The 13,964-nt window shown below is 40.4% G+C and overlaps 1 protein-coding gene across 12 annotated transcripts in view; it reads right to left on the minus strand.

The window, feature by feature from the left end:
* ABLIM1 (actin binding LIM protein 1) overlaps window positions 1-13,964 on the minus strand; it is a 193,983-nt gene that overhangs the window by 90,881 nt on the left and 89,138 nt on the right. For all 12 annotated transcript variants that reach the window (XM_069020088.1, XM_069020080.1, XM_069020087.1 and 9 more), the window contains one exon: window positions 10,043-10,177. Coding sequence is in view for 4 of the 12 variants with exons in the window: in XM_069020080.1 (XP_068876181.1) it covers window positions 10,043-10,177 (135 nt within the window). In the remaining 8 variants the exon portion in view is untranslated. Of the gene's footprint in view, window positions 1-10,042; window positions 10,178-13,964 lie in introns of those variants that run through there.

The raw sequence follows: 13,964 nt of genomic DNA on the forward strand, positions 1-13,964 counted from the left end.
TGAACTCTTTAATTCCTTCTTTTTATTCTATTGATCTCCATTTTGTTTAAAATATTTTTTTCAAACTAATAGTACAATATCCTGTTAGAAAGAAAATACAGGTGACCTCTACACCACAGCCCCTTAGACCCTTCCTGGGTTGGGGACCACGGAGTAATTTTCCACTGGAGGTCCAGAGGCAAAACCTCAGCCTACTTACAATAGGTTTGCTTCTCTAAGTACTTTGGGCAGATCCTTACAATTAAATCATGTAGAAATTGAGAATTCTGCTTTAATGTCTAAGAGATGCTTTAGAAGATGCTAAATTTCCTAAAGAGCCATGGACTACTCATGTGTCTGTTGGATTATTTAAATTATAGTCTGTAATTTACCTTGTAGCTCAAACATCCCAGTACATATATTTTTCAGTCTCAAACTGAAGGTGCTCAGTGTGCTGCTGGGTCTGCCTCAGAAGCTGCATACATGAACTCTCTGGCTCTTTACCAGGATCCCCAGTTCTACCAAAGAGTCACTTTTTGAAGAACTCATTTGGTCATTGCAGCCCCCTTTACCTGCCTAGGCAAGGATCTAATAAGCTGGGATGATCAAAACTCACTTTCAATACCACCTCTATTCTATCATACTCTGAAAATCCAGCTTCAGCATATCATAAAGAGGTGGCAGATCATCGTTTGCAAGAACTATTACAGACTTTGAAGGAAAGGGTTCATGCACTCACAGCCAATCAGGGTCTACTCCCTTTGCATGCAAGGCCACAGGGATTCAAGCCTATCAACAAAAATGGGGGCTAAAAATACTTGGCAAGTCTTTTAGAGACAGCAATTGCTATTGTTGAAAAGAAACTCCCTCTACTGCCCTTTTCCTTATGAAGTCTTCTTTCTACCCAATCTCTAATTCATTTTGCAAATAACCCAGAATGTCTGAGTTAAATTCTCTCACACTGGCAAGCCATGAATTCAGGCCCAAGCGGAACTCATGATGTGAGCCCCCAGCAGATTCATCATCTTTGGCGTACGCACAGCAGGAAGCACACACCAATCTGCAGGAATTAGAAACAAGCCCTGGCAACCCCACATTACAAGGGATTTTTGCAGTCAATTTAGCACATGTGTTCCTATCACTAATCACAGCTTTAAGCTACATGGGAAAAACAAGGGTCACCCAGACTGTTAACATCCATGGTTGGAAAAATGCTATTCCAGCTGGCTGCTTTCACTTTGAGTCAGAGATCAAATCAGAAAGGATGAACATGACTGTACCCACACTTGGTGTACAATGTGGTGTGTAACAGGGCAGGGATTTGAACAGCTCTTTTTTCTTCTTTTTTCTGCTTTTTGCAACTGTGCAGAAGTCATGGCTCTGACAAGATATCCCCTCAAGCTGACACATATTGCCTTAGCACACTTATTTATGACCACTGTAGAAAAAACACAAAAAAGATGGGACAAACTGTGATCGTCTTTTATTAAAAAGAAACACCATATGCCCACCACTGTTCCTGCCACAAGCAGCAGAGGCAATGAAGAGAAATCAGCTGTGAACTCTACATATGTACAATACATTCTAATGGTGTCATCTAAGCAACTGCTGTGGTGTGCATACCATGTCATCGAAGAAAAATTTATACCTAAATGATGGCAGTTAACTGTAAACATGAAACTACTGGTTCTTTCCTATACTGGTCGGAAAAATGACTTTGAAAGAATTACTTTGTGGTAATAGTGATGCACAAATCATGTTTCAGAGGGCAAAAAGCAAGAGGTCTGTAAACATCCATCACACAGAAATAATTCTATAGAAGAATAACATTTCCCCAAGATCCTTCCTGCTCAATATGATGGAAGAAATTCTGTTTTACATGACCAAAACCCTGAACCAGGAGACACTGGGGAGCATTTCTGTTCCCTCAGGTACCACAAGGATAGAGGCAAAAAAAGTCACTATTTTTCTTTAAATGATAAAAGAAAACTTTTATCTTCAAAAGCTCCTGGAGGAACTCAGCCTTTCTCTCAGAGTCTGTATATCAAAGAATTTCATATTCCAAACAAACCATCCTGCCTCTCTTGTGAATAGAATAAGCTGGAATACAGTTCTACCTCCCACTGTATTGAAAACACCCACCTGCTAGCTTTTTCTGTCTTCAGCTACTCTCTGGACCTTCTATTTTGCATCCTTGGAGCACAAAAAGATTGGAGATACTGTCAGGGCTGCTGTCAGCTCCCAAAGCTACAGGGTCTGTTTATGGAAACCTGGGCTGTCCAAGAGCAAGACAGCTCCCTGTGCATCCAAGGGACCAGGACCATTCTTAAGCTGAGTCACTTCCAAGCTTTAATGGTGATGAAGAGATAAATAAAATAAAAATGAAGAGATCAGAGTTTTTCAAAGAGAATGAAAGCAGGATTTGATCCAACTGAGCACTGTTAAGGATTTCCATAGCTTTATTTTCAGGGAGAGTTGAACTCCATGTTGATGTTAAGTAAAAATTGTGTCAGCACTGAAGAAAAAACCACACAAGGAGAGTCTGTGAATGCGGGCTCTCAGTCTGCAGAAGTGAATGCTCTTCATTAATAAAATTCTAATGATCTACCTTTTCACTGTGCATTAAATAAGGTGCAAATTCAATTTCCTGTTGGGGTTTTATTTCTTTCTTGTATTTCTCAGCTTCATAGAATAATGGTGCTGTTTTCAAGCAGGGAAATATTCATACAACAGTTATTCTTAGGACATAATGGATCTCTTGTTTGAAGGTAGAAAGGAATTTGGAAATGTTTCAGTTTATCACCTACGTCCGAACAAATATACATGGAAAATCAGGTTTTTTCTTTTAATGTAAGAGTTCAACAAATCCCACATTGATGAAAGAAAGGTTCAAGTTCTTATTAGACTTTAAAGTTTCTGCATTTCAAATGAAGCAAGTCTCTCTCTGTCTTTTACTCCTCTTACCAACACTTTTCTTGATGACATAAGACATTTAAAGAAGGAATATACATCCAAGTATCATCAGAAGAGCACAAAAGAACAGTAAATATCAGAAGCCGTGCTGCAGCACTACCATGGCAGGGAGATTGCAAGGCACCAGTAAGAAATGCATACAGCACTTTGCAAAAGCTGTAACAGAGATCCTGATGACCATTTGTCACACTCCAGTCACTGGAGATTTTTTTCTGTCATACACCGATGAGAGATGCATTTTGATTGAAGCTATTTGGAACCATATCCAGCATTCCCAGTGGTTCTGGAATCTCTTCTCATTTCAACAGATTGACATTAGAAACAATGCTGGGAAGTCAAACCACATAAATATGGAACAAATACTGGTGACCTTAAAATCTGCTTTGATATCTTGACATCAGGAAGAAGAAAAGTTTAGAAGCTAAAACACCTCCTCAGCAAAAGACAAGATTGCATTTCTCCCCTCTTCTCCTGAACTGGTCTGAGATCCCTCTTGGGAAGCATCCCTAGCCTCCAGTCAGGCCTTTCCCCTCTTCCCATGAAAAAACCTGACTTCGAGTATCCTGCCTGCACCACTGCTGAGTGCTGCTGTCATTGTGACACAAGTAATTCTCAATGGGGCACTTGAGTGAAACCCCTGGGCATTTGATGCAAGCATTCACTCAACTGAAGCCAAAATTGAATTCTGAGTCTCAGATGAGCTCAGTTTTAACTTGATCAACTTCCCAATCAATGCCATGACACTGCCTTCAGTCCTCCAACACTGGGGACACAAACACTGCTGCACAGGGAGCTGTTCCTGCCTGCACCTGACTTGCATGAATTTCTGTCTTTCTAGCAATCCAAGAGCTGAGAGCTCATACTTGAGCTCAACAGCAAGCGAACAACAGCTGTATGTAGTGTAGCAATGTGACAGCTTCCCCACTTCCCCACTGAAATATCAGTGGTTTGTGCAATGGCAGGAATCATTCAAGCATCTAAAACACCTTTCACATTAAACTAAGCACAAGGTGGAGATCAAAGTTATTTACAGGTCTGTGGGAAATGAACCTTGAAGAAAATGCAATCAGTGGAAAAATGTCAAAGTTTAGCCTCGGATAGCTTGAGTGTAACTATCTAGAGGAAAGATTTCTCTAAAAGGGTTTTAAATAAACAGACCAGGAATTTAAGGATGAAACAAAACCAAACATCATCCAAGTCAGGCAAATGAAGGATGCACTGACCACAAACCCAAGAAACCTTCTGTATTCTTGTAAGGATGCTCTGACCCACTCATCAGGCACCTGTTAATCATCCTGCTGCTCCTCTACTTCCAAAGGGATCTGGTAGCTTTTTAAAATCTAGCATGGCATCTGTCAGCATTCATCAATATCAGCCAAGCAGTGCAATTAATTTCATTTCCTGTCAAATGTTTGGTCCCTGAAGAGACCTCAAGCCCAACTAAACAAAGATTGGTATCAATCACTTGTCATTAATAGTATTCTAACCCCAATAGAAAAGTAAGGATCCACTTCAGAAGGGAAAGACACTGAAGTGAAATATCAGTAGGAATCACTGCAAGAAGAACAGTCTTCAAGACACAGCAGCTAAGATATGTCAATGCAGAAATGGCAATTAGTCTCACAGCTGCAACTGAGGTTTGATTTCACATCAAGCTACCTGAATGCATGAATTCACATCTGAATTCTATTCCCTGTCATGGGAGACATTTTAACCTCTGTTAGCTTCCCAGAAACAAAAACTCCTGTTTCTAGTTGGATCTTGGTTCAGTGATTCTGAGCTTCAAGTGACCTCATATAATTTCATGATGCTCAGGAAGGAGCACATTCTACCCACACATGTGTTATCACATCCACACATCACTTTCTGTTCCAGAAGAATTTGTGGAAATGCAGAGATATTTTCAAACACTGCACTGGGTATCTACTACAAGAATGGCCTCATATTTAAACTTTCCATCCACTGACACTGAACTATTTATAGCACTACCCTGCAGCGTTTGCAGCCTCCTCCTGCTGCCACTGAAGGAATCTGATGACAGATCAAAGGTCAAAGAACTAATGATTTAAAACACATTCCAACCTGTTGATATAGTGTCTGCTTACATGACCCTGACTTCTTCCCAGTTCTTCAAGGGAGGAAGATCCAGTTCAAAGTCAAAGGATTACAGAGCATCCCAAAATCTAAACTTAGGAATCCTCCCCCTCCCCTGTCAGGCTCATTAAACTACAGATGATGTAGCCTTGAAAAGTCATCACATAAAAAACCCAGACCTGTGCCTGGAACCCAAACATACCCTAGAGGATTCTGCAAGTTAAACTCGAGAGACATCCAACTGAAGGGAGGAAAATTGCCACATTTATCCCATAATTAAGAAACTGCTCTATGTTGATTTATAACAATATTTTAATGGAAGCTAAAAGTTTTTTTTCTGTGGAATACTCTAGGTTTGGGGAATGCTTCCTGGATGCTAAGACTTTGTTTTGCCTTATAATTAGAAAGATTATTAGCACGTAATAGGCTTTTGATATTTGCTATCACTATAGCATGTGAAATACTGATGCACAGTGAAACATTTTCACCTGACCTTTATGCCCCATAATTGTGGATACCCCACTCCTGGCAGTGTTCAAGGCCAGACTGGAGGGAGCTTTGAGAAACGTGGTCTAGTGATTCAGCAACCTGGCCCATGGCAGAGGGGCTGGAACTGTATGATTTTAAGGTCTCTTCCACCCCAAACCATTCCATGATTCTGTGATAGTGAGGACTAAAAATCTTAAGGACAGCACCCATATTCTTATGGCAGGATTGCTGTTTTATGAGATTAAATTTCTGTTTAGTCTACATTACCATAAAAAACCTAACCAAGTTTTCCAATTCATATTTGACATCATGAACAGGGACGCTGTCTACTATTTGAAACACTCCTACCACAAATACTGCACTATCTTGCTAAGATAATTCAACCAATCTCTGCATGTACCAAAATCAAGCTATGTAAACTTTTACATTGTTACTATGAAAGCTTAAAGCTTTTTCTGTTAAGCAATAAGTGTCTTGAAACCAGCTTTTCCCTCTAACCCAGAAGATGAATCACAGGCTTAATAATAAAGCCTTATTATAGCAATTTTGCTGGCCTCAAAGTTTCCTCTGCTAGTACATGCAATAGGGTAAAATGAACTGTAATCAACTGACAATGGTATAAAATTATCATTTGTATCAGATCACAATTTAAATTGAGATATTAAAATCTCTGCTCATGCACATTGTAATTTAGGGCCTGATCCCACACACATTTCCATATGGAACAGCATTGCAGTGAGTAGTCTTAGTTTTCCCAGAAAAGCTATTCATGTATATAGATGCTTACAGGAAAAACTTTTACTTCTTCATAAGCCATTAATTAATTCCTGTTAATGTTTATTTGAGACAAACCCAGTGATGTCTCCAGCTCAACCTCCTCATCTAAGCTTCCCTCCTCTCAGCCTGCTGCTTCCATAGCCTGGTAAAGATTAACAATTTGCTATGGTAAGAGTAGTGTACTCCTGCTAAAACAGAATTTAAAGCTTATTTATTACACCTGGAGGTAATGTAGAATTCTTAGATTTGCATTTGTAACACAAACCAGTGTAAATGCCTAGCAAGGTAAGTGACTTTGTTATAAAAAAGCCAAAGACAACTGCTCTGAATGGTGTTCCTGGAGCTGCACTCATAAATGTCTCTTATACCTCCCCCGTTCATCATTCCCCTGCTAACTCCAGCTCCAAGTCAGCTGCTGCCTGCCTGAAATTCTTTGCCTATCAGGAGGCCGGCAGAGCTCACCTTCCTGGGGGCAGCCACGCCATTTTCAGCTTTTTGTTTTCCTATCAGCTCTTATCAGGAGCCACAAATAGAACCGGCCAGCCCTGCCAGGCAGATAGAACACACCAGCTGGAGACGTGTGGCTCTCCAAGGCAGAGTCCCAGCTAGCTGCATCTTATCATAGGGGCATGGGAACACGTCAGTCAGTGGAGGTTTTACTTGTCATCTTTGGCAGGAAGCAGTTCCTCTGTTTGTAGAAAGATTCCAGAGAGGGACAGAGCACCGAACTCCTGGGGAGGATCATTGTCTGATCACATTACATGACGCATGAGCGTGTCCTGAGCTGGCTGATGCACATAGAGACGTAAGTCACCATGTTCCTGCAGTGCCACAGCCACCACTGACATACATGCCAAGGAGTCATGGAGTGCCTAAGAGCCTCTGACACAACCTAGGGAAGCAGGACTACAAACATATCAAATACACTTAACAGTATGATGTAAACACAAATTTGAGAGTGTGGATGGCAATAATAAAAAGGAATCTCATACAGAGCAAAGAACAGGATCACAGTGAAACTCTGACTATAGAACTCGTGTGACAGCCTTATGAGGAAATGGATTTTTTCCACATATTCTAAGTCTATGGGTAAAAGTTTAAACACTTCCAGCAGGTATGAAAAAAGACAAGTGTGAGCTTGTTCAAGTCTTTCACGCTGTAGATGTGAGTTGAAGTCTCAAGAACAAAGTTTAGTACACAAAAAAAGAAAACAATAACCAAGCCATCTGTAGATGCAGCTGATACATCCTGGTTCCAGTATCTGTTGGTTTTGCTTCGTAACAACATACTTTATAAACTGAGGGGGGTCTAACTCCACCTTCTGTAGAGTTGCAGTCATGTCAAATTAAAAACCCATCAGACTAAGAGGGAAAAAACCCACTTACTCTAACAGCTGTGTCCCACTTGTACAAACCATATGGTCAGACAACAGGCAATGTGAGTAAATAACTATATGGCTTAAAAAAAAACTTCACTCAAATAACAGAAGCTAACAGTAAACAAGATCTGCAGCTCAGGTAAAAGATTCAAAACAGGACTTGGAGCAACCTCCCATACACACCCCTTTCTTCTCTCTCTGTGAAAGACAAATGAACTCTAAAAAGATAACACTTGCTGGCAAACCCAACTAATAAGGCACAGACTGAATGAACAGCATGAGAAAAGTCTCTAACATTCAGCTTTGGCCCTCTCAGTTCAAAATGGATTTACTTTCCTCAGTTTCCTTAACAAGCTAATGGCAATAATCATAGTTTCATTTCCCCCAGCAAGAGTTATTTCTATAGCTCATCCTTTTCTGGTGATCTTCATGCAAGCACTTAAAAGGTCAACAACATTATAGAATCTTTAACTGTCATCAGGTTGGAAATATTTCCATAAACAGAAGCCACAATAAGTTTAGATATTCCTCTAGGGAAGGAAAGAGCAAAAACCAAAAAAGTGTAATAGTAAATCCAGTCTTGCAACAGAACAGTCAAAGCACAAAAGCAGCTTATGAGTAAGTAACTAAAACACAAGTGAAAGAAGAAACTAGACCTCACCCCTCCTAAAAAAAGCAAGATTAATGTGGTGCATTCATCAGGACAACAATTCCAAACCCCTGCTCCATCTGCCACCTTCTTTACCAGGAGGTCTGAGGACACTGTTTGCTGCCTGGTCTGAATTACCATTCTCCTTCGTGACTCAAAGAGTCCCCGGCAGCCTGATGCTGAAAATATCCTAATCCAGTATCTTCTGTAAATTGAGACCACTACTCACTATGGACAGGAACAAGAAAATAAACAAATAGTTGCTGGTTTTAAACTGCTCTGGGATTATATGGCATCAAGTGCTGCTTGAAATACAGCAACTGTAATAGAGAAAGAGATACGCCTTTCACCAAGCATTCCAGAAATGGTGCAGATAGTGCTCCTTGCTGCCCTCTAGGATGGGCTGATGCCATTCCAGGTTTGGCACAGACAAAAAGTTAACATCTAGGAGAAAAGTAAGCATTTTTTTGAGTTATCTAGCTGTATTTAACCAAAAACCACAGGTAACAAACAGAATTTATTAGATTCTAGACATTGATTTTTCAGCATACAAATAAGTGACCTTTTAAAGAAAACCTTTAGTAACATAGGAAAACAACTCTTTCTATTTTCTGCTATATTTCATATATTCAGGAAGCGGAAGAACAGAGAAACCACACAACTATTCCACCCACATTTGGAACATGAAAAATATAACTGAAACTCAGGAACTGGGCTGGAAGCACTTTTCAGAGTCTGAATCTGCAGTATACATGCTAGATATAGACTTTCAGAAGAGATAACTTAGGTTTAATAGAAATGAAAAACTGATCAGTGGCGCTGATTCTGCTGCTGTGTTTTAGTTGCCCAGTTACTCTGATTTATTCCAGCACCTTTCTCCGAGTTTGCCACCACCTTTGCCACGTTCACCTGGAGCCTGAATCCCTTTCTGTGCTGTATCTACCCCGTGCTAAGCTGGGACTGACTCTGGCAGACAGTTGTTTGCACATGGGCTTATGTATTTCTACTTACTCTCAGCTTTCATCCTACGTTCTGTGGTTACTCAATTCAGCCAACTCTGCATTGTTGTTCATTAAACAGAAACTCTGTGAAGGAGCCATGGTTGCCTCCTGCTCCACAACACCCATCTTCAAAGGCAATGAATTCACAAAGCATAGTTTTACAATTATTTAACGCTTCATGAAACCTCTGTATTGCAAAAAAACCACAATGAGTTCTTTGTTGTGGTCACAGAGGGCTCAGTGGCATGAGCTGGAGTTGCCGAAAGCCCCTCAGATCCTCTCTCTGTGGAATGGGCAGCACTATCCCCATTCCCAAGGCAGCTCCACGGCATAAAGCCTTACAACACCTTTGCAGAACCTTTTTGGTGGGTTTTTTGAAAGCAGGTACTTTCAGCAGTCAATTGAGAACAAAGGACCTTAATTTTCATAACTATCCCTAATGAAAGGCAGTCTTGCTATGAAGAGTTTTTAAAAAAATTTCCAGATCCTTGAAAAAGCACTTAGAACAAAAACTACAAAAAGACAGAATTTTCCTAAGTATCAGCACCTTTCTTTACCCTTCCCATCTTCAAAACCTTCAGGTACTGAGCAAAGAGAGTATTCGTAATCGGCTGATGGCAGGAAGCACAACCTCCCGTCAGTGGTTCAAGGCACATTTGCACAAATGGACTAATTTCTAACAGATAATTATGAAGGTTTTACCTTTGCAGGTGAAGCATTTGATGTGGAAGTGTCTGGCTTGAACACGGAGCACTTCACCTTTACAAGGCTCCCCACACTTGTGGCAGTGGATGACCGGCTTTTCAGAGGGGTGGTGGGGCTCCTGAGGATGGGCCACTGTAAAGCAAACAAACAAAAAATATTTCAACCCAAACAAAAAGAATATTTTCTCCTATACAAAACGCTGTGTTCTGAGACACTTTTCCTCACAATACTAATTATTATCACCATTTTATTTAAATAGTCTTTTCATAAACCATTAGTTTAAGACATTCACATCAACTACTTCGTCTTTCCACTGAGGCTGCTACAGAAAGAGGAAGAAAAACTCCCTCCACAGTGTCCATCCCACAAAGTGTTTCAGAATGCCTGCCATTTTCTTTCTAAGAACATGAGTGTGTGCAAATCACTGGATGAGCACACAAGGAAACAAAAACTGAGCTAATTTAATCCAAGAAAGAATATAATTCAAGCAAAAAGGATTGAAGGAAAGCAATTCTGAATCAAGTTCTGGGAAACCAGATGAACAAGATAGTCTGTATGCAAATGACTACACTAAAAATAAACTACAAACATCTCCTTTTTGCTACAGCAGATAACTAATGCAGAGAAAGAACTCCTGAAGAGAAAAGAAGCTAATATTATTTGTCTCTACTCCCATCAATTCTAGCAGAAATTACTCTCTGCATGCAAATTAGAGATACTATGAGTAGGCAGAAACTACCCATGTATTTGCAATATTGTCAGGGAGACACAATTCCAGGTAGTGGTAATCAGCTATCCAACCCCCCTTAGCAGAGCTTGGATAGGAACAGGAAAAGTTTGTGGATTTCACTGTCGTAATAAAAGTTTAATTGCTCCACATTTGGCTTCTGTAAAACATTTAACTTTCTCTTCAGATGTGGCAGCTTGGGGCCCTAACAGAAGTGCACAGGTATAAGCTGGAGCAAGATTTAATCTCAACTGTACTGTTTGAAGTGGAAAGTATTACCCAGAATGTTCCCAAACAAACCTATGTTCCTTCAATTCTCCCTCCCACATCCCATTCTAGCAGTAGAAAGCTTTCCTCCTTGTAATATTGTTCTCAAACTAGTGGTGCTCATCAGAACATTTCAGAGAAAACATACCTCTACCCACGCCTCTGTCTTTACATTACCTACCATTCCTGTCCTACTTTTCCTGGCCTGCAAAGGACTGAGTGCTGATACATCACTCTCACTGTCACTGGGAAACATCTTCATTATTTTATCTCAGAGTTTTCTCCAGATCTTTTCCTTTTCTGATCAGTTCCTGGAATCACTCCAGCCAGGACTATGCTGTTTTCCAGATTACTGCTTATGCAGCAGTGTAACAGATACCTTGCTCATATTCACTGCACCAGATTCCTCCCCTTCTTCAATGGATTTCTAAGGAAAAAGCCCCAACTCTCCATGAAGTCCTTTTATATTACTGTCCTTTATAAATGCCTTACTGAAGAAATGCTGCTATCATTTTGCATTACATAAATACAAGATTAATAATAAAAAAGCCGGATATGTGTTTAGGGGAGAAACAGCATCAGAACAGAGAATAGCAAATATTCTAAACAATTTCTCTTATGCATCTAGCCAAACTAATATGGTAACTGTTATTTAGTTCCTGCTGTCACCACTCACATTTCCCACCCCAAACTTCAAAGAAAATGGCTGAATTCTTCTCTACTCAAGCTCAAAGTTCTTCATATCTCCTTCTCTGGTAGCCTCACTTAAACTATTTCCCCAGAGCAGTTATTCAGCCCATCCTGGCGAACAGAATTCAGCTGGTAATGCCAACCAGTATTTCAATTAGCAGCTCCAGTGAAGTAAAAGCTCACTGAATGCCTTACCTTGGGTGAACCTCATCTAATAGTCTGCAATGCAATACTACTTCTGGAGTGGCAGTTATTATCCTTACAAACAAAACTATTAACTGGCAGCCAACGACACACATAGGAAAGAAGGAAAGAAAGAAGGAAAGGAAGAAAGAATAAGAGACAAACATAGAGATAAGTGCAAACAAATTAAATTATTATGAGCAAAATTCCCTCTCAGATCCAGACACCCTGAAATGGGCCTGGTGTCAGCTGAAGAAAAGTTCACAGTATGGACTTTTAAAGTTGCTCACAAGAGGAACTGGATCAAGGATTTGGGAAAACGTTGCCTAGGATTTATATGGTGCAATGTGAAATCTGTACCTGCAACATTCTGCTTTTTCCACCTCACTTGTGTAGGACACCCTGACATTTTGCATACCAGGTTCCAGATCTTCTGGTATTGATCTGTAACAAAAGCCTTTGCTCTTTACAAGACAGTAAATAACTTTTCAAGACTGGTCCAATGATGCACCTTCTTTCCAGTTCTGCCTTTAAAGCCATTTAAATGAATACAAATACTGTTAGTTGCTATTTCCAGGCTGATCTCTTAAGTGAAGCTAATTATGGTCCTTGTCTTACTGGCCTCCATTTGGCATTGTAGGTCAAAACTGAGTAATTGACTTTGGCCCTCCTGTAAGGAATTGCTTGTAAGCTTTTTCCTATGGATATATGCAATACACACAAGGCTTTTCAGTGGCAGAGGTGACCTTTTATAGTTACCAGTGAGGACAGAACAGGGAATTAAAGAAAAAGAAAGAGAAATACCTTTACAAGCAGCTTATTGAAATGTTTCTGACTGAAGTCCAGCCAGCTCACTGGACATGTCAACTGTAAGCTGCTCTGGGTCTGAAAAGGTGAGTCAGGAGCTGGGTTCAGGGATTTCACACCTCAAGAGAGTCCATATTTCAGGCTCTGCCTGCACCAACCCTCCCCACATCAACTACAGGATATCTTCTCAGGCATCATGGACTGCATATGATGCAATAAGGCAACTCTAGATCATGTCTAAGACAATTACAACAAACTCCAGACAGTATAATCAGTGATAGCACATTAATTAAGAATCCGGATAACCCGGAGTCCAACGACTGCTCCATGACAGATATCTGGGATCTTTGGATGAAATCCCCTAACTTGAAAGGAATAAAGCCATACAGTTGAGTTCAGCTAAGTCACTGAGCCTGGGACTTAGCAGCTTAAAATTAAGCTATCTGAATGTTTTAGTTTCCCTCTGTCTTCAGTGTCTGTGACTGTAAACCGGGTGCAACAGCACTGTTAACCTCAGCCTACTGTGAGAATGAATACCGTGACAAGGTTCCCAGGTACTGGGATGGAAAGAGTCACAGAAGCACCGAAGAGAGTCACTCATGTTCTTGGTTCAGTACCAGGGCTCAGAATTGTCTTCACACCCCAAAGTGCATGCTCACAGCATGGGTGTGGAACATAAACCCAGGTTAAGTGTTTGCCAGTTCCAATACAAGGATGTGAACTGACACCTGTCTCCACACGAAGCCTGTCAGATCCCAGTTTAGCCCAACCAGTAGGACAAGGTGCATGGGTGCTTTTGTGTAAGACTGCTGGGCACTGCCTGAAGACTTTTTTTTAAATTAATGAACAAAATCTCTGGTCAGAGATATACAAAGAAGAACTTTTCAAGACAAGGTAGACTGACTTCCACTCCTGCTTTCAAGACCAGCTTAAATGAATAATCAATGAATAATTAATGCTTTCTTAAACTCATTTAGGTTTCAAATAAGACAAATCGATGTTCCATTAAATATCCCATTTACCCAGAGTAACACATAACACTGACTGGGACAACTGGGAAGTCTGGATTACATAATTTAAGTCAGGGAGAAATAAAAAGAATAGAAAAAAAAAATCAATAGCACCTTCATCTGTGAGGAAAACAGTCTTTGTCACTGGAGTGTTGCTTTGTGCTCACATCGCTCTGCAGACATATCACCATTATTTTTGTCATTCCTTATGTTTCCTTGTGAATCATGCAATGTT

The sequence above is a fragment of the Aphelocoma coerulescens genome, chromosome 6 (genome assembly GCF_041296385.1).
Source record: "Aphelocoma coerulescens isolate FSJ_1873_10779 chromosome 6, UR_Acoe_1.0, whole genome shotgun sequence".
Lineage (NCBI taxonomy): Eukaryota > Metazoa > Chordata > Aves > Passeriformes > Corvidae > Aphelocoma > Aphelocoma coerulescens.